Source organism: Artemia sp. Qi Xiang Cuo, chromosome 1 (assembly GCF_049724085.1).
Source record: "Artemia sp. Qi Xiang Cuo chromosome 1, ASM4972408v1, whole genome shotgun sequence".
In the NCBI taxonomy this organism is placed as follows: Eukaryota; Metazoa; Arthropoda; class Branchiopoda; order Anostraca; family Artemiidae; genus Artemia; species Artemia sp. Qi Xiang Cuo.
This window is the reverse complement of record NC_142794.1, coordinates 23,951,024-23,974,334: the sequence shown is the minus strand read 5'-3', so window position 1 is coordinate 23,974,334 and position 23,311 is coordinate 23,951,024. Positions and strand designations below refer to the sequence as shown.

The window sequence follows — 23,311 nt, the reverse complement described above, 5'->3', positions numbered from 1 at the left end:
CCAAAACGAACAGAAATTATAATAAATAACCGATTCAAACTCAAAAGGGCAAAAATTAACATGAGTAGGGCTCAAAACCCTTATGCCTTCCCAAGGCCAGAACATAATTTGCACTTTACTGAAAAAAATACAAATGAATGTGTATTGTCAGTTTAATATGCATTTACTGATATTTAGTAATAAAAATGTTAATATTATTTGATTTATTAAAGTTTTAAAAGTAAAAATATTTATATTTTCCTTTTTTTAAGTAAGGAGTAACCCTACTCAATAGTAACCGAAACTCTAAAAAACGGAGATTTAATACCAATAGATGCATAAAAAGAATGGAACTTTTATGCTGATTTTAAATACATAAGTTTCATCAGGTTTAGTCTTACCCATCAAAAGTTACGAGCCTGAAAAATTTGCCTTATTTTCAAAAAAAGGAGAAAACACACCTTAAAAGTGATAAAATCTTAATGAAAATTAAACCATCAGATTCAGAGTATGAGACAACCCTACTAAAGAAGTTTCAGGCTCCTAATTTTTGCCAGAAGAAAGATCACGGATGTGTGTTTATTTATTCTTTTTCCAGGGGTGATCGTATTGATCCAGTGGTCCTAGAATATCGTGAGAGGGCTCATTTTAACGGAAATCAAAAGTTCTAGTGCCCTCTTGAAGTGACCAAAAAAATTGGAGGGCAACTTGGCCGCCTCCCACGCTCATTTTTTTTCCGAAGTCACCCCATCAAAATTTTGAGATGACCATTTGTTTCAACATAGTTGAAAATCCAATAAATATGTCTTTGTGGATGACTTAATCCCCCAAAGTTCCCAGGGGAATGGTTATTGGGAAGTATACAGACGTTTTCATTAGGGATTTTTTTTTCTGGTGGGGTTGGGGTCAGAGTAGGGGGTTACGGGGGAGGATCTTTACATGTAGGATGTTCCCTTGGGGGAAGGGACAGTTCTATGAAGGGGGCGCCGGATAAAACGATCAGAAATTAATTTTTTAAAAACAAGTTTTTTTTCACCTGAAAGTAAGGAGCAACATTAAAACTTAAAACGAACAGAAATTATTACGCATATGAGGGGGCTCGCCCCCTAGTCCATACCTCACTCTTTACGCTTAATTTTTTTTAGTACTTTCAAAAGAGCTATATATTCTAATTAACCGGCCTTTGTGATTCAGGGGTTTCTGATTCGAACAAAATTTGAACTTTAGCTTAAAGGGCGAGGTATTGACAAAGGGACGAACTTCCTAATATACTTAATAAAAATATACGAATATAGAAGTTCGTTACGTAAGTTAATTCGTAAGTTACGTCAGAACAAAATTTCGAGAAAGCCATTTAGCCAAAAAAAAAGAAAATTAATATGCAAATTCCGTTTTAACTCTTCATGTACGGTGAGCCAAAATCGAAACTGCATCAATTCAAAAACGTTCAGAAATTAAATAAAAGAAACAATTTTTTTAACTGAAAGTAAGGAACGACATTAAAACTTAAAACGAACAGAAATTATTCCGTATTTGAAAGGGCCCTCCTCAACGCCTCACTCTTTACGCTAAAGTTTGACTCTGTATTACAACTTTATTTTTTAAAAAAATAAAAACCTTAGCGTAAAGAGCGAGGCATTGAGGAGGGGACAGCCCCTTTCATATTACAGAATAATTTCTGTTCGTTTTAAGTTCTAATGTCGCTCCTTACTTTCAGTTAAAAAAAAACTTGTTTTTTTTATTTAATCAAAAATGAAAGAACCAGTAAGCCAACATTTTGAAAGCCTTTAGTTTACCTATTCCACTTAAAATTAAGGTTACAATGTGACTGTAACCTTACAGTCACATTGTAACCAATGTGGTCCGTGTGACTCAAACATGACCCTGCTGTTTGGTTCTTTTAGGTTATTAAATAAAAAAACAAGTTTTTTTTTAACTGAAAGTAAGGAGTGACATTAAAACTTAAAACGAACAGAAATTATTCCATAGCTTATGTGAAAGGGGTTGTTCCCTCCTGAACGCTTCGCTCTTTAAGCTAAATTTTTTTATTGTTTTAAAAAGTAGAGTTGAGACAAAGAGTCAAACTTTAGCGTAAAGAGCGAGGCGTTGAGGAGGGGACAGCCTCTTTCATATACAGAATAATTTCTGTTCGTTTTAAGTTTTAATGTCGCTCGTTACTTTCAGTTAAAAACTTATTTTTTTTTATTGAATTCCTGAACGTTTTTGAATTAATGCCACTTTGATTTTGGCTCACCGTATATGAATAATTAAAACAAAATTTGCATATTAATTTGTTTTTGGCTAAATGGCTTTCTCAAAATTTTGTTGTGACGTAACATACGAATTAATTTACTTAACGAACTTCTATATTCGTATGTTTTTATTACGTATATAAGGAGTTCGCGTCCTAGTTAATTCCTCGCCCTTTACGCTAAATTTCAAACTTTGTTCAAATCACAAACCCCTGAATCACAAAGGCCGGTTAATTAGAATGGATAGCTCTTTTGATATTACTAAAAAAAACTTATCGTAAAGAGCGAGGTATTGACTTGGGGGCGAACCCCCTCATATACAAAATAATTTCTTCTCGGTTTAAGTTTTAATGTTGGTCCTTACTTTCAGTTGAAAAATTATTTTTTTTTGTTCAATTTCTGACTTTTTTTTAAATAACGCTGGGAAATCCGGCACCCCCTTCATAGAAATGTGCCTACCCCCAAGGAAACATCCTCCATGAAAAGATACTCCCCCGTAAACACCTCCTCCATCCCCCCTCCCTCCATCAGAAAACATCCCCCTGAAAACGTCTGTATACTTCCCTGGGAAGTATACAGATGGGAAGTCTTCCCATCAACCAATACTATAGGTAAACAATGGGCAAAGTTCATAACTTGCTGCCCTTCCCCCGGAAACTGTGGGGGATTAAGTTATCCATAAAGACATATTTATTAGATTTTTGATTATTCTGAACAAAATGGCTATTTCAAAATTTTGATTGGGTGACTTCGAGAAAAAAATGAGCGTTGGAGGGGGCCAATTTGCCCTCCAATTTTTTTGAAACTTAAAAAGGGCACTAGAACTTTTAATTTCCATTTGAATGAATGGAATTCCCGCCCAGGCAAGATTTGACACGACCATGTGGTAAAATTTTAGGTGAAATGCCCACTCATGGCAAGTTTCCAGGCATAATTACTTGGAATATGGTCCGTATAGTAGAAAAGTAGTAATAATAAGTGAAGTTCCTAGCCCCTTGCACCTGTTTCTAGGTGTCATTCCCGCCCAGGCAAGATTAGGCATGTCCAGGGCAAGATTAGACATGTCCAGGCATGATTACGCATGTCCAGGCAAGATTAGGCAGGTGCAGGCAAGATTCGATATGTCCAGCCAAGATTTCAAGGACACCCTCTTCCCTGTTACTAGGCAAAATTGTTTTTCTAGGCAAGAGCATGTCTAGGCACACACCAAGGTGATTAAACTCCCCCGCGATGTTTCTACTCAAAATCGTGTCCAAACATGCATCCCCAGGTGGTAGAAATCCCCCGCATAGTTACTAGGTGAAATTCCCAGCTAGCAAGAACCCTCTGAGATGCTTTTCTAGACAAAAACATGTCCCCATATGGTTGAACTCCCCCACGTTTTTTCTAGGCAATTTTCCCAGGCGACTGAAATACCCCGCGATGTTTTTCTGTTAAAAGCCACTTCCCCAACGATGTATGCTATATTTAGGTCGGATAAAGACATTTCCTTATCAGTCTCTTTTAAAAGTTGACGAGAACACAAGTATCTGAAACAATGGATAATACCTATGAGCAAGTAAGTCCCTTTGTCACTCTACCCCCCCCCCCCCGGAAAAAAAATCTTTATACTTTGCTTTGTTTAAAATATACTCTTTTTCCATTACGCAAACCCTCCCTCCCCCCACCTCATATTCATTATCATTTAATTCGTTCGAAAAAGAATATTTAGTCAAATAGTGTCTTTTTCTCATCATGCCTTCAAACCCATCAAAATAGAATCCTCTGTTTTAGCGGTCTAAACAAAACCGTGTGTGATTATTGCTGTAATCTCCAACAAGAGGAGTGGTTTTGTAAAAAAAAAAAAAAATCGTGCACGCATTGCCTAAATTAACAAAAATATATGTGTGAATAAGGCTGTAACCCTCTCAAAGGGTGACTGGTAAACGTGGAAGGGTTGCTGTCAAGCTTATGGGTTTGCATAATTCTAGGTTTTCTGAAAGAGGGGGACGAACTATCTGCAAATTAATGCTTAATAAAATTTTAGACCCTGGAAATTGTGCGTATAAGGAAAAGGGGGGCAATAAAAAACATTTATTTATATTCTAGACAAAAATCTAGTTTTTATGCTGTTTATTGCATCTAAATGGTAAAAAAAATATGTGTCGCCCCCCATTAATAGGATCATATGCATGCCTAGGCTACAGATAAATTATTCTCTAGCATTTTTTCCCAATAGTTTTCGGTTAATTTCCGTTTTTTAAATTCCTATGCATAAGGAAACGATCGCGTTTTATTTCCAATCCTATTTTTATGCTTTCTTAAAAAAAAGGAGTGACTTACTTAAAGGTGGGAGGGGGCAATAAAGAAACTATGGCTTCCAAGTTTTGCCTTCCTGGAAAGGAAGGGGTGGGTTTAATTAAATTGCCATGGATTATTTGATAACTATTTTATGTTTTCTTGAAAAGGAGAGGACTTATTTTAGACAATATTTAAAAATTTGTAGCCTCTGTATTTCTTCTCTAGAAAGGAGGGTACTAATTTTTCTTTTGTAAAAGGGAGTCATTATTTTATAATAAATTTTCTCTTCTTTTCAGAATTTTCCAGCCCTCGCTCCTCCCAACAAGAGGGCAAGAGTGGGCAAAGCAATCCCTATGCAGAGGTTGGATATAGCTACCCCACCAAGGTTTAAAACCCAAGCTCCCAACCATCAAGCTGCAATGTTTTCTGCCCAAGATCTGCACCTTCGAGTTGCCCCAGTGTCCACCCCGGCTGCACGAAACTGCTACGTTGCCGAACAAAATGCAACGCTGCCAGCCCAAGCTAGCAGCCATCAAGCTGCAACTCTGTCCGGTCAACTTGCCACCCCGGCTACACAAAGTCGCTATATTACCCATCATTATGCGTTGCCAGGGCCTTCAAGACCTGCCCCACCTACGCAAGGTCATGACGTTATCAGCACCCTTCATTATGCGCTGCCAGCGGTTCCCAGTTTAGTGCCGCCAGAACTTGGATATGTAAACATTTTTACCTGTAATTTCTATCAGGAACGGATTAAAGAAATATATAAACAAAACTATTTTTTCAAACCATTTTTCCTACCCTCTTATATTCTCTGTGCTATAGAAATATCTAACTACTTTTTCAACTTTTTTATGCCTATTTTCCTATCATCTTATATTCACTTTGCTTTGGAAATATCTAAAGAAAACTATTTTTTTCTACTTTTTTAGGTCTTTCTTTTCACTATTTTTTCAACATAATAAAAGCTTGTCAGAGAGATTAAAAGCCCTTTTTCTGTCCTTTTTTAGCCCACTATAGACATTTTCCCCCATTTTAAGGCTTTGAAGGGGATTTTTAAGCTAATAAGAGCCTACTTGCTAGTTTTTCAAAACATCGCGGGGTATTTCAGCCACCTGGGAATTTTGCCTAGAAACAACGTGGGGGAGTTCAACCATATGGGGACATGTTTCTGTCTAGAAAAGCATCTCAGAGGGTTCTTGCTAGCTGGGAATTTCGCCTAGTAACAATGCGGGGGATTTCTACCACCTGGGGATGCATGTTTGGACACTATTTTGAGTAGAAACAACGCGGGGGAGTTCAATCACCTTGGTGTGTGTCTAGACATGCTCTTGCCTAGAAACAGGGAAGAGTGTGTGTCCTTGAAATCTCGGCTGGACATACCGAATCTTGCCTGCACCTGCCTAATCTTGCCTGGACATGCGTAATCATGCCTGGACATGCCTAATCTTGCCTGGGCGGGAATGACACCTAGAAACAGGTGCAAGGGGCTAGGAACTTCACTTATTATTACTACTTTTCTACTATACGGACCATATTCTGAGTAATTATGCCTGGAAACTTGCCACGAGTGTGTGTTTTCTAATTTGCAAAACTTTCAACTACGTTGAATAAAATGGCTATCTTAAAATTTTGATTGGATGTGTTTGGGGTAATGATGGGCGTGGGGGGGCTAGATGCCCTCCAGTCACTTTCGACTATTAAAAAGGCACCAGCCCTTTGAATTTCCAATCGAATGAGCCTTTTTTGAAGTTTCCACGACAACACCTTCTATAAAAACCGCATATGCCCCCAGGGAATAACTTACAACCCTTGCCCCGACGGTTGTGGGGGAGTGACCTCCTCAAAAACTAATTTTCTATCTGGAAATCAAACTACGCTGAACAAAATGGCTATCTCAAAATTTTGATTCGATGTGTTTGGGAGAATGATGGGCGTGGGGGGGAGGGCTAGTTGCCCGCCAATCACTTTCGACTATCAAAAAGGGTACTAGCCCTTCGAATTTCCAATCGAATGAGCCTGTTTTGAAGTTTCTACGACAACACCTTCTATAAAAACCTTATATGTCCCCCAGGGCATAACTTAAAACCCTTGCCCTGAGGGTTGTGGAGGAGTTTCCTCCTCAAAAAGATATTTTCTATCTCGAAATCAACTACGCTGAACAAAATGGCTATCTCAAAATATTGATTTGATGTATTTGGGGGAATGAAGGGCGAGAGAGGGGGGCTAGTTGCCCTCAAATCACTTTCGACTATTAAAAAGGGCACTAGTCCTTTGAATATCCAATCGAAAGAATCCTTTCTCAAGTTTCTACGACAAAGATTTCAATAAAAACTTATATGCCCCCAGGGTATAACTTATAACCCTTGCTCTGAAGACTGTGGGGGGAGTGTCCTGCTCAAAGGTATAATTTTCTAAACTTTAACTGCGTGGAACAAAATGGCTATCTCAAAATTTTGATTGGGCGTGGAAGGGGCGTTAGTTGGTTTTCAATTACTTTCAACTAATAAATAGGGCCCTAGTCATTACAACTTCCAATCAATTGAGCCCCTTGTTGAAGTCTACACGACAACGCATTCTATAAAAACTTCATGTGCCCCAAAGGCTAAAATTACAACCCTTACCTTGGGGGCTGTGAGGGGCCTGCTATCCTCAACTACCTAATTTACAGAACCTTAAGCTACGTTGAACAAAATGGCTATCTTAAAAGTTTGATTGGTTGTGTTTTGGGAAAAGGTGGGCGTGAGAGGGGGGCTAGTTGCCCCCCTCGAAATTTTGATTTAATGTGTTTGGGGAAATGATGTTCGTGGCGGGGCCTAGTTGCCCTCCAATCACCTTCGACTATTAAAAAGGCTACTAGCCACTCCAAGTTCCAATCGAATGAGCCCTTTTCAAAGTTTCTACGACAATTCCTTCGATATGAAGTGCCCGGGAATGGAGAAAAACCGAAAAAAAAAACACATTGTGCCCACATCGTTCTTTACTTAGGCAGCGCTAGCGCGCTGCCTATGATAATGACCACTGATATCAGACGCCAGGAATCTTGATGCAAATCACTCTAGGAATATGATGTATAACAAGCAAACCTTCTGAATGAAGACAAAGTGAAAAAAAACAAATTTCGCCCACGCGTATTTGGCTGGGCTCCTATATAAGGACATTTACCTGTTAGGATGATCGGATCTGAACAAAACTTTATGGGAATTGCTACCAATAGACCTACCAATAAGAAATTGTTTTAATAAGGAGCTAGACGAACCTTAATGGGAAAGGCAGTGGCATATCCAGGGAGCACGGGGGCGCGTGCCCCCTAAAGTAGTTATGGATTTTGGGTTTGGGCCGCTTTCTCTCCCGATATAACGATATTTTTCCCGATATAACGCATAGATTCATTGTTCAATCAAATAAATCATACAGGAAGCTAACTAATAAAAAAAGAAAATAGTGGTCTATTACACCTCTCAAAATAAGCATGGGCACTGTTCTGTTTTTCTGAAGAAACAGAAAAAAATAAATAGGGCTTGAATGAAACAGAACAGAAACAGAACAGGTCAACAAAAAAGCAGAAAACCTGTTTCTGTTTTTGTTGTGTTTTTTGGTAAAAACCAAAAACAGCTGTTTAAACAGCTTTTTTTCGACCACCTAAAGCTTAAAGAAGAAGAAAAAGTATAAATGATAAGTTTTGGTTTATTATCAGTAGGCCTACTATTGCAGCATTTTTCCGCCAAAAAGAACAGTTTTTATATAAAGGGGCGAAAAATTGTTTATGCAAACAACATTGCCATCCTTTTTTATGGTTATTTTCTTCCATTTTCCCGTTCCTTTTTTCCGAAAATGCGCTTTTATGTTTATACAGAATCTCGTCGAATTTCCCAGAAATGCATACTAATTATTTGAGACGTTTTGAAAATAAAATAATTTTCGTCGTCAAGCTGCGCAGTCAGCTCAAAGTCATTAGTGTTTAAACAGAGCCCATAGTTGCTTTGGCGGGGGTCAGTATCCCTCTAGAGACCACGCTTTCCCCTTCCCCCATCCTGATGTTTGGAAGCCATCTTAAACATTGTATGAAAGAAGAAAAGTGCACGGGAAAATGACACTTCTTACCGCCAAGTCAACAATTTTCGTTGCCTCGCGGCTTAAAACAACTTTTTTAGATTAATTATTTCCTAGCCAATGTGTATGAGAGACGAATCAAAATAAAAATTCATAGTTAAAGTGTACTTCGTATATTTTTATAGCGCTTTCCGCTAGAAAATGATTTTCTAGGCCCTCCACAGAATTCATCCTTAAGTAATTATGTAAAATGAATTTTCTTAAATTCTAAATTTCAAAGAAACTTAGACCCTTTGCTACACAATGCTTTCTTTAAGCATTCTCTTCTCTTAAATAGGTTTTCAAAGGGATGTAAATATAAGAACAATTGCACTTTTTGATAACTTATTTCGAAAATTTCTTGCACTTTGCGGCAGAAAATACTTTCTCCAACCCATACACTTGCTTTATTATAGAAAGTGTTACTACATCAGAATTTTGTTTTAAGAATACGAGTGGGCATGCTTTTGATTACTTAGGCACGTTTTCATAGTCCAGTCACAAAGGAAACGGGGTAGTGATAACCTCGACTATCAATTTTTGAGCAAGTGTAACGTGTCTTCGGATAGCCTGTGCTGCAACCTCATTTTTTGACAGACTCCCAGCTCCCACTCTTGTTCTCCATTACTTTCACTGCCCTCTTCAGTAGACACTAAATCAGTTTGACCGTCTGAATCATTTTCACCAGTTGGATCGACATCTTCGACTTCATCAAAGGATTCCAAGCAATCTTCTTCAAAGATGTTATTGGCTAAGCTTCGAGTGGACCAAAATCCAAGAACGCGTGCAACAGATGACTGAAGACACTGTTAAAAACATGAAGTTCAGGAAAGGGCTCATATCCTACAGGCTTTGGTGACATTGTTCTCAGAATCAGTCACAACATGGAACATCTTATCTGTCATTGAAAACTTCCTGATTGCAACTTGGATTGCTGAAAGATGTTAGTAGTTGTATGAGAATGCTTATGCCTCTTGAAATGTGAAAGATAGTGGTGCAAACTCTGCTCATTTTTCATCTTTCTGTAGTAATATGCAGTGATGCATATAAGGCCAGATCCTTTTGCAGACCAGCGGTGAAAAGTCAAGCTAGTACGAGTGGCAGATCTTAAAGCAGCCTTCTGCACTTTTTTTTCTGGAAGCAAAACTTTGTGACGATGGACGGTTCCCCCAAATGGTGCTTTCAAGCCCTTTGTTATTTTTTGAATAAACTGTTTCATATCAGGCCTATCAAACAGAAAAAGTGGCAATTTGTCCTTAAACAGGGTTTTGCATCAGAGCATCCGCAGACCAGCTTGTTTTGCTCGATTGGAAATAAAAAACTGTCGTATATCTGCTCTTCTTATTCCAGATTTCACCAATCAATTGCCCTCTGTGTCACTTGCTTTACTCTCTTGAGCTTTCTAAAGGGAAGCAGCCTGACTTGATATTTTTTTTTTAGTGGGTTTGTTATTAGCTGCACCAGCCGCATATACTTTATCTTTGTGCATATCAATTGTGTCCTTCCTTTTAAGATAGTATATAAATGTCATGGCAGAGACTCCCTTAGCCTTTAGAGACGCTCTTCAGAATTTGCACCTTATACTTCCTTTGCTTCCTTTTTTCCGTAGGATACCCAAAGAGATGTCTTGGAACATCAAAGTCGTCATCAGAATATTGCATCATGCTTGTCTTAAAACAAAGATTGATTTTAGGATTTTTTGCAAAATTAGAAGCACCTTCCAGTAGCCTACCATTTTAAAAATTGCACCTCCACCCAAGTATCTGACCTCTTCCACCTCAATGGTGTAATTAGGGGAAAAGAGACCAATTTCCCCTTGAGCGGTTTCGTTTGCGCAATAAGCCAAGAAAATCTGTTGGCAAATAAAAGCAAAACGACAGCTCCTGACAACGGTTTCCTAAAAACTCAAAGAATTTGTAGCACAGTATTAATTTTTACGGGAATTTACTTGTCTATAATAGGTATTTAAAAGACAGACACAAGAAATAATATACTGCTTAGTGACAATTTTTTTTAATTTATCGTGCTGTATGGCAAAAAGTACCGTGTTCACCGGAAGATGTTTTATCCTACAGAATGAGAAAAATGTATCAGCATTTTATAAGACTTCGGCCAGCTAGGCCAGAATCAGCTAGTTAGGCCACTGTTTCAACTCTAGGCTTTTCCCTGAAAGGGTTTCTATTGATTATGTTTAGAGACGGTTTTATTAACATGAGAAAAAGTATATTTGGCATCTTGAAAAAGTATATCTTGTTATGTTGATGCAATAAAACGTGCCAGCAAAAACATATATTTCCACTGGACAAGACTTCAATACATTTACACTCCTGTCTGACTAAACATTTAAGAAAATTTGGAATTAATAATCGGTATTTATTATGTGTAGGATAGTACGGTAGTGATAGCCAGTCACTGTTATCTAGCAGCATAAATTCCATTAAAAACCGTTGAACTAAAGTTTTCCTGGTTAAAGGTGCAGATTACTTTCCATGTAATGTAGGATACAGAAGCCCTACCAATAGAACCAGAATATACAGTAATAAGTGATTTGTTTTACTCCTGCTTCACCTAGACAGTATCTATGCAAATTTGCTTTTCAATTGACTGAATAATATACACTAAAAAATAAGTTGTTTTAATGGAACAAAACTGCACATTTACTGTTCTCCCATTTACACACCTACCTACTCTCATCTGACTCCTAAACCCTAATTTGCCTAGCTAAAACAATCTAGAAGCATATTTGATATGTTAGACACACTGAGTGCTATCGTTTTACTTACTTCTACTTTTTATTAGCGCTCCAATTCCAAAAACTGTATGGGCTGTAATCACGCTTCTTTAAAATTTCAAATTATGATTTAAAACACTATTTTGTAAGTTCGAAATTTCTTAATATCCCATTCTAGAATCAATAAAATAAAATCAAGAACAGAAGAAAAACAGTTATAAAAAACAGAAATAGGACAAAATAGTTATTATAAAAACATAAAGGAAACAGAACAGTTAAATAGAAAACAGGTCATCTGTTTATGTTCTTTTTCTGTTTTTTCTTGAGAACAGAACAGAAACAGGTACTTTAAAAACAGAACAGAAAACAGAAACAGTGCCCATGCTTACTCCCAATATGTGCCAAATTATGATTTATGCAAATATACCACCTTTGAAACTTCCGATTTCGCACCATACCAGATATAGAAAGACCTCGGAGTGTTGTTATCAAAATGACAGGCCAAATCGCAAAATTGCAAATATTTTGTATACTTCCTATTTCATAACATTTGCTCAGGCTAATTTTTTCTTCATATTTAAGGTTTTTTTACTATGTCTTAGTCTTATCTATCAGTTCAAATAGAGATTTCACTGGAAGACGCTCTCTATTATCTAAAAGTTCCAAAAGAGATTTCATTGAAGTCATTGGAAAAAAAGAAGGTAGGTATACATTAAATTTCATAACAAGATTTTTAATATAACTAGATAGGTTAAATTAATTATAATTTGATGATCAAAGTCGGCAGTGAGTAAGGGGGAAGGATCGTCGTATCGGGGGGGGGGGGCAGTTGCCCCCGCCCCCCGATAATTTGGAGAAAATAACTATTATATAGCAGAAGCCCCATGACTATCCGGATATGGACACCTCTTGCTCCCAATAAAATGCTGGAGCTACTCCCCTGAAGGGGGGTGGAGTATCTCCTCTGGGAATTGTTTAATGGTTTTAGTTTTTACTTCTAATATCTAATTGATTCTCCAATAATTCTCTAAATTCTCTTGTTTGTTATTTAAATGCCAAATGAGCACAAACAACTTCCTATTCTATAGAGGTTTCATGCTCTTATCTGCAATTAAATAAAAAAACAAGTTTTTTTTTAACTGAAAGTAAAGAGCGACATTAAAATTTAAGACGAACAAAAATTATCGCGTATATGAATATGGTTGTCCCCTCCTCAATGCCTCACTCGTTACGCTAAAGTTTGACTCTTTGTCACAACTCTACTTTTTAAAACAATAATTTTTTTTCGTTTTAAGTTTTTATGTCGCTCCTTACTGTCAGCTAAAATAAACTTGTATTTTTTATTTAATTTCTAAACTTTTTCAACTAATACGGTTTGACATGAAAATTAAAACAAAATTTGTATATTAATTTTTACAGATTTATTCCGTATATGAAGGGGAGCCCCCTCCTCAATACCTTGCTCTTTACGCTAAACATTTAATTTATACCGGAACAGAGTTTACTTTCACTTTTTGTGCTGCTTTCAATTTCCATTAGCCTTCGTCGAATATCAAAGAAAGTTGGCCTTGTGAAAGGGTCAAGCGATGTACAGCTTTTCACCAATTCTAGAAGTATTTCAATGGAATCACTAGTCCTTTTGACAAAATTTTTGTTGAAATGCTCGAAATCCAGACAAAAATCTTCTGTATATTCAAAATCTTCCGCTGATTCTTCAGAAATAATTTCTGCTAGTAATATGCCAAACGAATATACATCTGCTTTTATACCATAAGGCTCACTCTTGGTAACTTCAGGAGCCGACCTTAAAAAATGACCACATGCCCCATGATCAAAGATTTCTTGTGGGGAACCTAACCTAATTGCAAGGCCGTAGTCACCAATAACAGTCGTTCCATCTTTCTTAAAATAGACGTTGTCAGATTTTAAGTGTCGGTGAAGTATTAGAGTTTCGTGTAAGTACTGCATGCCTTCAACTATATCGGCCAAAATTTTTAGCTTCTCTTCCTCAGTCATTGGGAGTGCCATACGAGACTGCAATGTCCCCTTCTCAGCGTACTCCATAATAAGGCTCCATTCATCTTCTTTATGAACAAGTCCATAAAACCTTAATACATGGTCGTCTTTTAACATCTTCATAATAGATGCTTCATGCTTGAGCATATCAAAACCATCTTTTTTGTTGCTTCCGATTAGGCTCGATCGGAGAGTTTTGACGGCCACTTTCGTACCATTTAGCTCCATGAGGGATACTTTTCCAATTAGGCCTTCACCAAGTTTATTGTTAAGATCCTTGAGGCATACATCATTGCCAACTCCGTCCTTGAATATCTTATCACTTCCAACAGTTAGTTCTGGGATATTATCTACCTTTTTAGAATCACTTACCGTTTGCTCGGATTGAAACTTTTCCGTTGCTATACATTCTATTTGTTGCATCTTCTCCATTTTTTTTCCCCAGTTGTCTATGGTTGAACTCAGTTTGGCCACTTGAAAATAAAACTGGATAAGATTCCATCTAAATCATGTTTTCCACTTCGGCTTTGGTATATTTTCAATTTTTCCATAAGTGAGTTTGTTTGTCGTATAGAGTACATCATTTCCTTCCGCAATCTGAATCTTTTCTTCACTTCTGGTGATCTATAAAATACGCATAGCATTTTGGCAATGGCGGTAATCTCTTTGTCTAATTTTTCAAACGGATCAATATGTTTGCACCTGCCATCTTTTCGATTTTTGAAAAAACCGTGACCTTTTTGTCCATCTGACCTGAATTGTCATTTTTCAAGTCCACTTTTGTAGTGTCAGGTCCAAATTTCGACATTCTAGTAAGTTTAAAGATATTCATCTTCTTCACTACTTCTCTCTTCTCTCCTGCACGACACCGTACATTGAATCCCTTCTCAGAATTTTCAGCTTTAATAAGAACTTTAGTTGACATGATTATTTGTTTGCTTTGCATTAACTTGATAGTGATTAAATAACAAGGAAATCACTGAAAACAGTTATTTATATGCGATGGGTGACGTCATATATGACGTGTGGTCTGTAGATATGATGACGTCATTACACATCATTTTTCATTTTATCAATCAATTCAGAAAATTCATTTGCGATGACGTCATGTAAAATAAATAGCTTTTCTTATTCGGTATTGACAGTCAGCTTTACGTTAACAGTAAAAGAAAAATACTACTAGATGGCTCCATAGATGTAACCAGCTAGCTGGTATATATACTGCTGGTATATAATACTGCTAGCTGGTATTCGGCGTTATGTTTTTCATAATGACAAAAGACAAGCCAAGGCAAAAGTTAAAGGTCCAATAACAGAAAAAACATAGTTTTACGAAGGCTATAATTGTAATTTTAGATCATTTAGAACATTTAAGGGGTTGATTGATAAAAATGAAGCACAAATGAACGTGATTAGAAAACTAGTGAAAGTGAGAATCGCAACAGCCAAAGAAAAAGGCATGGAACAAGCGAAAGCAAGAATCGCATTGAATTTTAACAAGATTTTGTGGTTGTGTGGTTGGAAACTGGAAAAGACGTATTTGTCATCTATGATGCCTTAATAAATTAAACGACAGTATGTATGAATCTGAACAGCTAAAGGAAAAGGCGTAGAAAAAATTTTGAGGTAAGGATGAACAAAAATGGAAAATCGAATCTTCGGTTGGAAATTAAGGAACAGCGATGACTGGCCACAAAAATGATTTAAATAGGGCAGAAATTTAAGAAAGACTACATATTTTTCACGGGTTGACTGTATCGAGCCAGTGGCAACGTCATGACATCAAAAAACTAACTTCTAATCTTCTAACTACGATTACAAGACAAACGAAAATAAAAATCCATATAAATAAACCTGCCAAGTGCCTTGTTCCAGGGCCTTCTGGCAAAGCTGCCGTGCTCCCGAATACTTATATATATATATATATATATATATATATATATATATATATATATATATATATATATATATATATATATATATATATATATATATATATATATATATATATATATATATATATATATATAGAAGTCTGAGAAAAATCGTTAAGAGCCTTAATTTTGGTTTTTGCAAATGACGTCATGTATTCATCTATCATTCTGTCATTCAGAGCGATAACACCTATTAGTTTAAAAAAGTGAGCAATGACGGGGAGAAGTTAGCCCCTCCCCCTCCAGAATAGCAATGTCTCTGGAGAAATAGTCGCTTCGTTGACAACTGAGGAAGAAAGTGCTACAAAGCTGTGTCCCGGGCTAAAGCGGGACGCAACGAATAAACTCTACTGCCAGAGAATATTGCTGGCAGAGAATAAGGTAGGCAACCTTAATTATCTTAAACAGGCAAGCAGAAACTGAGGGGAAGCAGGCCCAGCCACTTCAACTTTCTGGTGCATCAGATCCAGAAGCTATTTCTCAGTTTACTTGTGAAAGAAATTTCACACTGGATTTGATCCCACAGCTCTCAATCAGCTTATCCTTAGTCACAAATAAATAATTTTAGTAAACAGCTAGATACAACAAAATCAGAAATTTCAAGCGATCTAGCGGAAATGAGGATCAAACTCAGAAAGTCTTCACTAAAAATTGACTCATTGGAGGCAGAAATAAAGCGCTATAACCTCATGTTTTACAATTTCCCTGTGACTGGTCCGTCCCAGTCGAGTTTGAAGGGAGCTATGCGAGTTTCTTAGCTGGTGCCTCCCAAACCTACAGCTTTCTCGGAGGGACATAGTGGAAGCTTCCCGCCTGAGATTAGGACCTGTAACACTTAAGTGCCACGACATGGAAATCCGAAATGCGGTTCTCAGGAAAGGCTTTGTGTTGAGACAGAATGGCATAGGGGTTGCTCCGCACTACACTACGTATCAGCGCGAGGCAAGACAAAATTTAAAGCCAATGTTGTCCCAAATCGTTGAAAAAGGTGAAAATACGCGGCTCAAAGGCGATAGGCTTATCATTGAAGGGAAAACGTACAAATACGACCGTGAATGTTAAAAAATTAAAGAAATGAATGTAAGCCGCCGAATTAGGCCCCCCATTAACCCAGTGTAAAGTAACTCAGAGGCCAGGGGCACAAATGCCGCTAATGTGAATGAAATAACTAGAACCAGAGCACACTGCAGAATTGCCCTTCAGATCAGTCGGACTTATCTGGTAATGAAAGCGACATGAACACGATATTTGAAAGAAACAGCAACTTGCCAAAAACAGTAGGAACAGGGAAAGGTCGTAAGAGCAGCGAAATTAGCTACAGTAGTAGAAGGGGGGGTCCGACTCCCAGGACTCACCCCTGCTGCCATCTACAACTTTTTTTAACATCAAATATGGGCATAGCCTCCCTAGGGAGAACACGTGGTTAATGGGGTCAATGACCTAAATTTCCAAAGGTGTCGATGTTGTTGTTGATGTAAGTGCACGCTCTCAGCGAATGTCAAGGTCGATGTTATTGTTGTTGTAAGTGCACGCTCTCAGCGAATGTTATGAGTTTCCAGAAATAGAAAACAGCATTTGTTGTTGTTTTGGACATGTACATGCTCGAGGTAAATGTTATGATGTCAGGAAACAGCATTTGTTGTTGTTGTTGTTGTTGCTCGAGGCAAATGTTATGAGTTTCCAGGAAACAGTTACATCACGTGTTTCCTTCTCAGCCAATCAGCGAGTCGGATACATATCCTTTCTCAGCCAATCAGAGGGCTTGTTCCATATGATTTCCCCGTTACATAACAATTCGCCCTTGAGATTTCGTATATAACAGACATGCAATTTGACTAAATTATCAGAAGGTATTGTGACACTATTGAAACAACAATGTATAAATTTGATAAATTAGAAGCCTTGGCAACCTTAATTTACCCTGTAATTTCCGTTTTTATTTTAAAAATTAAATTTTTTTACTTGGTAACCCTCCCTTATATTCAGGTAAATCCCCCCCCCCCCTCACACCTAAACACATTGCACTCTTTATACTCAATGGAAAACGTAAAATATATTCTTTTTACCCTCAAAACCTAACCCCGCCCCATTGTTTTACAATCAAATTCTCGCAAATAGAATTAATTATCCTTTCGTTAAATTCCTGGTTTTTATTTTCCGTGGTCACCCTCCAGTATATTCAGGTAAATCCCCCCCCCGCCACCCTAAACACATTGCAATCCTTTTCCTTGATGTAATACGTAAATTATATTATTTTTACACTCAAAACCTCACCACACCACATAGTTTTAAAATCAAATTATCTCTAATAGAAATAATTATAATGTCTTTAAATTCCTGTTTTTTATTTTACTTGGTCACCCTCAAGTATATTCACGTAAATCCCCCCCCTCAAACCTAACCACCGTGCAATCTTTATACTTTACGGAAAACGTAAAATATATTCTTTTTACCCTCAAAACCTAACCCTCCCCCAATGTTTTATGATAAAATTCTCTCAAATAGAATTAATTATCCTTTTGTTAAATTCCTGTTTTTTTATTTTCGGTGGTCACCCTCTAGTATATTCAGGTAAATCCTCCCCCCCTCAAACCTAACCACCTTGCAATCTTTATACTCGATGGAAAACGTAAAATATATTCTTTTTACCCTCAAAACCTAACCCCCCCTCCATTTTTTTACAATCAAATTCTCGCAAATAGAATTAATTATCCTTTCGTTAAATTCCTGTTTTTTATTTTCCGTGGTCACCCTCCAGTATATTTAGGTAAATCCCCCCCCCTCAAACCTAACCACCTTGCAATCTTTCTACTCGATGGAAAACGTAAAATATATTCTTTTTACCCTCAAAACCTAAGCCCCCCCCCCCACTGTTTTACAATCAAATTCTCGCAAATAGAATTAATTATCCTTTCGTTAAATTCCTGTTTTTTATTTTCCGTGGTCACCCTCCAGTATATTCACGTAAATCCCCCTCCCCCCCCCCCCAAACAATACAAACATCACTATACAATCTTTATACTCAACGGAAAACGTAAATATATTCTATTTACCCTCAAAACCTAACCCCACCCCATTGTTTTACAATCAAATTCTCGCAAATAGAATTAATTATCCATTCGTTAAATTCCTGTTTTTTATTTTCAAATAAAATTATTTTCCTTGGTCACCCTCCAGTATATTCAGGTGGTCACCCCCCCCCCCATACAATACAAACATCACTATACAATTTCTATACTCGATGGAAAACATAAAATATATTCTTTTTACCCTCAAAACCTAACCCCCCCCCCCTCACTGTTTTACAACAAAATTCTTGCATATAGAAATAATTTTCGTTTCGTTAAATTAATGTGATTTAAAGTGTCTACTGACTTCTCTCAATTTTTAAAGAAAATGCCGCTCTGTTTTGACACAAGGTTCCAGCACGAAGCTAAAATTAGCTGTCATCCCTTTTCCTGTTTGTAAACATTAGCTGGCTTTATATTAGGCAAAGGAACTGTTCTTCCGTCAAAATTAAAACGCTATGATGCAATAATTAAGCACAGACGTGATGCTATATTTTGGAGAAGTGAAACAGATTATTTTCAAATTAAGGTCTAACAGTATATTTAGGACATTATGTAAAAGGGAGGAGAGGGGGAAATGCCTTGCTTCTAACAGCTTCGTTGTAAGTAAATTATGTAAAAGGGAGGGGGCATTGCCTTCAATTCTACCGCCATCAGTGTAAAATGAAAACAAACAGTGCAGGGCTAGAAGGGTCTTTGAGAGTTGCATGAAGCTTATATTATGTGTAAATTGAATAGCATTTTAACCTATGTTTGCAAATTTAGGCCTATAGGTCGCTGGGTTAACGATCTAATTTAAAGACTATAGACTGGAACATTTAATATTTTTCTAAATGGTAAAAATAAAAACAATGATTCCTATCCTATGGCTATAGACTACTGATTGTCTAATAAAAACGTTTGATTTCTAAGCCTAATATATTTCTCGTGAAATTTTTACTTTTTGCTTTACTGAAAAGATATAAATGCTTCTCTAAACAAAATTATATAGATGAGGATTCTAACTTTCCTTCTGTAAAAAAAAGGGGGACATAATTTTGATGCTAATTTTTTTCTCTTCTTTTTAAGGTAAATAATGAAGAATTTGAAAACCCAATAGCTATAAAGAGAGCTATGGGTAAAGCAAATAGCAAATAATGTACCCCACATCCATCAAAGAAAGCGAAAGATGACGAGGCAGCCTCATCACTGCCAGCCCCAATACAGTCCAGTCAAAAACCGAAAAGACAATGGGCCATAAGGACGGTGAACCCTGCTGGCTCATCTATGCAATCCCATAACATCGCAGTCCAATCTGCACAAGAACATAGCGACGCCACCCCGTCCGCCCTCCAACTAACACTACCTGGACCATCCGGCTCCCAAGTGCAGCCGGGATTTGCAAATGTGAGTATTTTTTCCTCAAACTATCTTATAGAAATACATATCTATTTCTTCCAGTGTTTTTTTCTTTTCACTATTTTTCAACGCTGTGTAAAAGTGTATCTCATCGGGATATTAACCCCTCACCCCCACCCATTGTTTTCTCTACTCCCCCCTCCCTCGGGGCTCGCTAAATATAATGCAATTTTTGCAAAGAAACCGCTCCTCTTTTTTCTAATCTTTACTATTTTCTCTGTTGCTATCTCTTCACATATAGTTTTAGGTACCTTTGAAACTCAAAATGCTATTCTTCACATAGTTTTAAGAGAGAGATTATTCCATTTTATCCATATCAGCGTCCTAATTTACACTGAGCCTTACATCGTGCCAAAGATTTTAGTGAGGGGAAAATCAGGCTAACGGTTCTCGGCATTTTGAAGTTCAATCTTGGAAATTGGAACACTTGCGTGCGATAGGTTACAATAATTAAACTCATGAGTTCACTGAATCTGTGGGGAATTAGAGAAAAAATAGCGACTTTTGACGGGCATTATGTAAATGCGAGTCGGGAAGTGCTGTGGGAAGCACCGCGGGGCAGAGATGCGCCACAGGATTCGCTGCGGGCCCGAGAAGCGCCGTGGGGATGCGCTGCGGGCCAGAGAAGTACCGCAGGATCGAAAAGTGCCGCAAAAAAAAATAATAATAAAAAAAAAAAAAAGCAGGGCGGAATTGAAACATTTTAAAATAAACTATTTTTTGAAAAAAGTGGTGCCTTCTATGTAATACGGGGTTTTATATTGTAAATATATTAAGTTGGAACTTTAAGTTGAATTAACAAAATGCTATTAAGCAATAATATTCCAAATTTTAACAGTAGGGGTGATTTGAACACATTGAAAATAAGCCATTTTTCATTTATAGATTGGTGCATTAGTCCCTTATTCTTTGTCTTCCCCCTCATCAGTTGGAGAAGGTGAGGAGCTCTCCAACAACAAAATTTCGCCGTGGAGTGATATCGATAAGTCTGACGAAATACCTGATAATATTCATGAGTATTTAAATGATTTTATAAATGTAGATAATAGCACAGTTGAGCTGGGGGACTTGAGCCCAAATACACTATAGCTTTTAAAGGATTTCACAAACGAATTAACGGGTAACCCTTCTCCTCCTCCTCCTCCTTCAGCCTCCGATACCCTAACGAGTCCACTTCAAACAACTGAAGTGGAACATTTCCCAAATATTGTTGAACAACTTGGGGGAGGGGGTAATATGCAAGAGGGGGGAACAACTTTTCCCGATTTTCAATTGACAAACACAATTTTAAATGCAATAGTTGTTTAAACTGCAACGTTTGGTGATCCCTTTAATTCACTAATGGGGGGAAAATTTGTTTTTGACCCTGTAGAAATTGTGCATGACTATGTAGATAGAATTCGTGTACTTCTGGAGAATCAAATTCAATTGTGGGGGAGGGATTCAATTAAGGTTTCTATTGTTTTAAAGGTTTTTTATTTAAATGAGGGGAAAAGTGAAGTTTATTTTCATTATATACACTCCGAGATGCGCATAATTTATCCGAATTTAGAAAATTTTGAGGTTGTTTTCATGGATTGGGTCGGTCAAATTATAACGTATCTCGAGAACTTTAATAAAAATGGTAGTGGGTCTCTAGTTCTTTTTTTTGAAAATTTAAAGGTTAATATTTGTAAATTTAAGAAAGATTTTATTTTAAGAGGGGGAGCAGGTGGGCATGAAAGGGATACAGTTTTAAAATATAATCCAGATTTAGTAGGTTGTCGCGTTGTCCAGCGGATTCGTTTTGAAACAGGTCAAATGTGTTTCAGGTATGCCTTCCTCATATCAGCTTTCCGACCATTGAAAGAAGAAGCCACCAAGAAGAATTTAGACAATTGGGCTGTGCATGGGAAGGACGGGTCCGATTTCCCAATAGTAGATTTTTCGTGTTTAGAAGGAAAATACCCAGTAACGCTACGATCTATAGATATTTTTGAAAGGGCTAATGCCCACTTAAATATCGGCGTTACTGTGGTACAGTATGAAACAGAATTTGAAGATGGGGTTCGTTCTAAAAAGAAGGGGTTGGTTTTCCCCGTAAGGGGCCCGTCAATTGATTTGGTCAGACACTGGGTTTGGTTGTTATACACACCACCTAGTGACCCTGCCAATTCAATTGGCCATTTTAATCCGATTACCGACATTAGTAGAGTTCTGGGGGAGGGTAAGAAAAGGGGGGAACGTTTCTACTGCCCAACATGCCTGTCACAATTCCGTAGTGATATAAAACTACGGGATCACATGAAGCATTGTAGACGGCATGGCTATCAGACAGTGGAAACGGTTTCTGGGGATAGGGCTATTTTACGCTTCAAAAATTTCCAGAACACCCTTCTCCAGTGCAAAAAAATATCTTTAGACTGTGAAGCTAGGCTGGTGGAGGTGAATGATCCCCGATTTCCAAACCGAGTCAAAGAACATCAAGCTATTGCAGTGTCCTATGCCCATGCGCAAAGAGACAGTTCTAACACCATGCAGTTGTTAGAAATAGTAGAAACATTGGATGAGAGCGAGTGCATGGTCAAGGCACTGACTAAACTAATTGGCACGGCTAATGGTGCTATTTCTCGTTTGAAAAATACCCATTATCCAATGGTGTTGTCTGCAGAGGATCGTCTCGCGATTAAAAATCAAAAAATATGTTGGGTTTGTAAGGGGGAGTTTGAAGAGGGGGATAAGGGGACTAAAGGGAAAAGAGGGGGAGGGGGAAAGTAAGAGATCATAATCACTTGGGGCAGGCAATAGCCGCGGGTGTGAGTAATTTTAGAGGGGTTGCACATCAATCGTGTAATTTAAATGTTAGCCAACAGTTTTTCATCCCTGTTTTTATCCACAACTCTAATTATGACTTAAAATTTATTTTACCGGCACTGGCACGTATGCACAGGGAGGGAGGGGGAGTAGATAGTCCATGGGTAAATAGTTCATTTACCTATAACATTATTCCTAAATCGGCCGAGAAGTTATTGCTTCTTAAACTGAAATGGCAGGTAGTGGATAATGAGCATACGTCTTGGAATAAAATCAGGTTTTTAGATTCCTTTAGTTTTTTTCCCAAGGCATTGAGTCAATTGATTCAAGTGCAGAAAAGCGACAATTTTGATAGCTTTCCCTTGCTTAAACAGCACTTTCCAGACAGTGAAATGTATGATCTGTTGACCTGCAAAGGTATATACGCATACGATTATTACTGTTCTGGCGCTCGCTTAAGCGAGGTGAAACTACCTCCAATTGAAGCTTTTTACAATTCACTGACCAACAGTGAATGCACAGCCGAGGAGTACGAGTTTGCCAAGAAGATGTGGTCTAAGGGGAATTGTAAAAATGGGTGGGATTATTGTAGACTGTCCTTGGCCAGTGACGTTTTAACTCTGTTGGATATAGTCTGTAAGAACACAGACCAAATCTATTCAGAGTTCGGGTTATATATAGGCTATTATTTTGCTACACCCCATTTAGTGATGGATTTGATTTTAAAAATTAGTAGAGAGGAAATAGGCCTAATCACCGACGTAGATC

General features: G+C 37.6%; 3 protein-coding genes across 3 annotated transcripts in view; 1 reads left to right on the top strand and 2 right to left on the bottom strand.

The window, feature by feature from the left end:
- Positions 1–23,311, bottom strand: part of LOC148956130 (membrane-bound acylglycerophosphatidylinositol O-acyltransferase mboat7-like) — a 265,838-nt gene that overhangs the window by 202,235 nt on the left and 40,292 nt on the right. The window lies entirely within an intron of this gene.
- LOC148956132 (uncharacterized) lies at positions 3,762–8,769 on the top strand. The gene is made up of 3 exons (XM_089089352.1): positions 3,762–3,789; positions 4,808–5,327; positions 8,750–8,769. Exons 1-3 carry the CDS (start codon positions 3,769–3,771, stop codon positions 8,767–8,769), a joined length of 561 nt encoding a protein of 186 aa, XP_088945478.1. The 5' UTR covers positions 3,762–3,768.
- On the bottom strand, positions 12,814–13,782 carry LOC148956131 (dual specificity testis-specific protein kinase 2-like). Its single transcript, XM_089089342.1, has one exon. It carries the CDS (start codon positions 13,780–13,782, stop codon positions 12,814–12,816), a length of 969 nt encoding a protein of 322 aa, XP_088945468.1.

Bases quoted from the DNA above. Each gene is read 5' to 3' on its own strand.
- LOC148956132 (XM_089089352.1), top strand. From the start codon at position 3,769: ATGGATAATACCTATGAGCAA. The intron at 3,790-4,807 runs GTAAGTCCCTTT...TCTTCTTTTCAG, and splicing joins TGGATAATACCTATGAGCAA to AATTTTCCAGCCCTCGCTCC. The intron at 5,328-8,749 runs GTGCTATAGAAA...ATATTTTTATAG, and splicing joins CCTACCCTCTTATATTCTCT to CGCTTTCCGCTAGAAAATGA.
- LOC148956131 (XM_089089342.1), bottom strand. From the start codon at position 13,782: ATGGAGAAGATGCAACAAATAGAATGTATAGCAACGGAAAAGTTTCAA.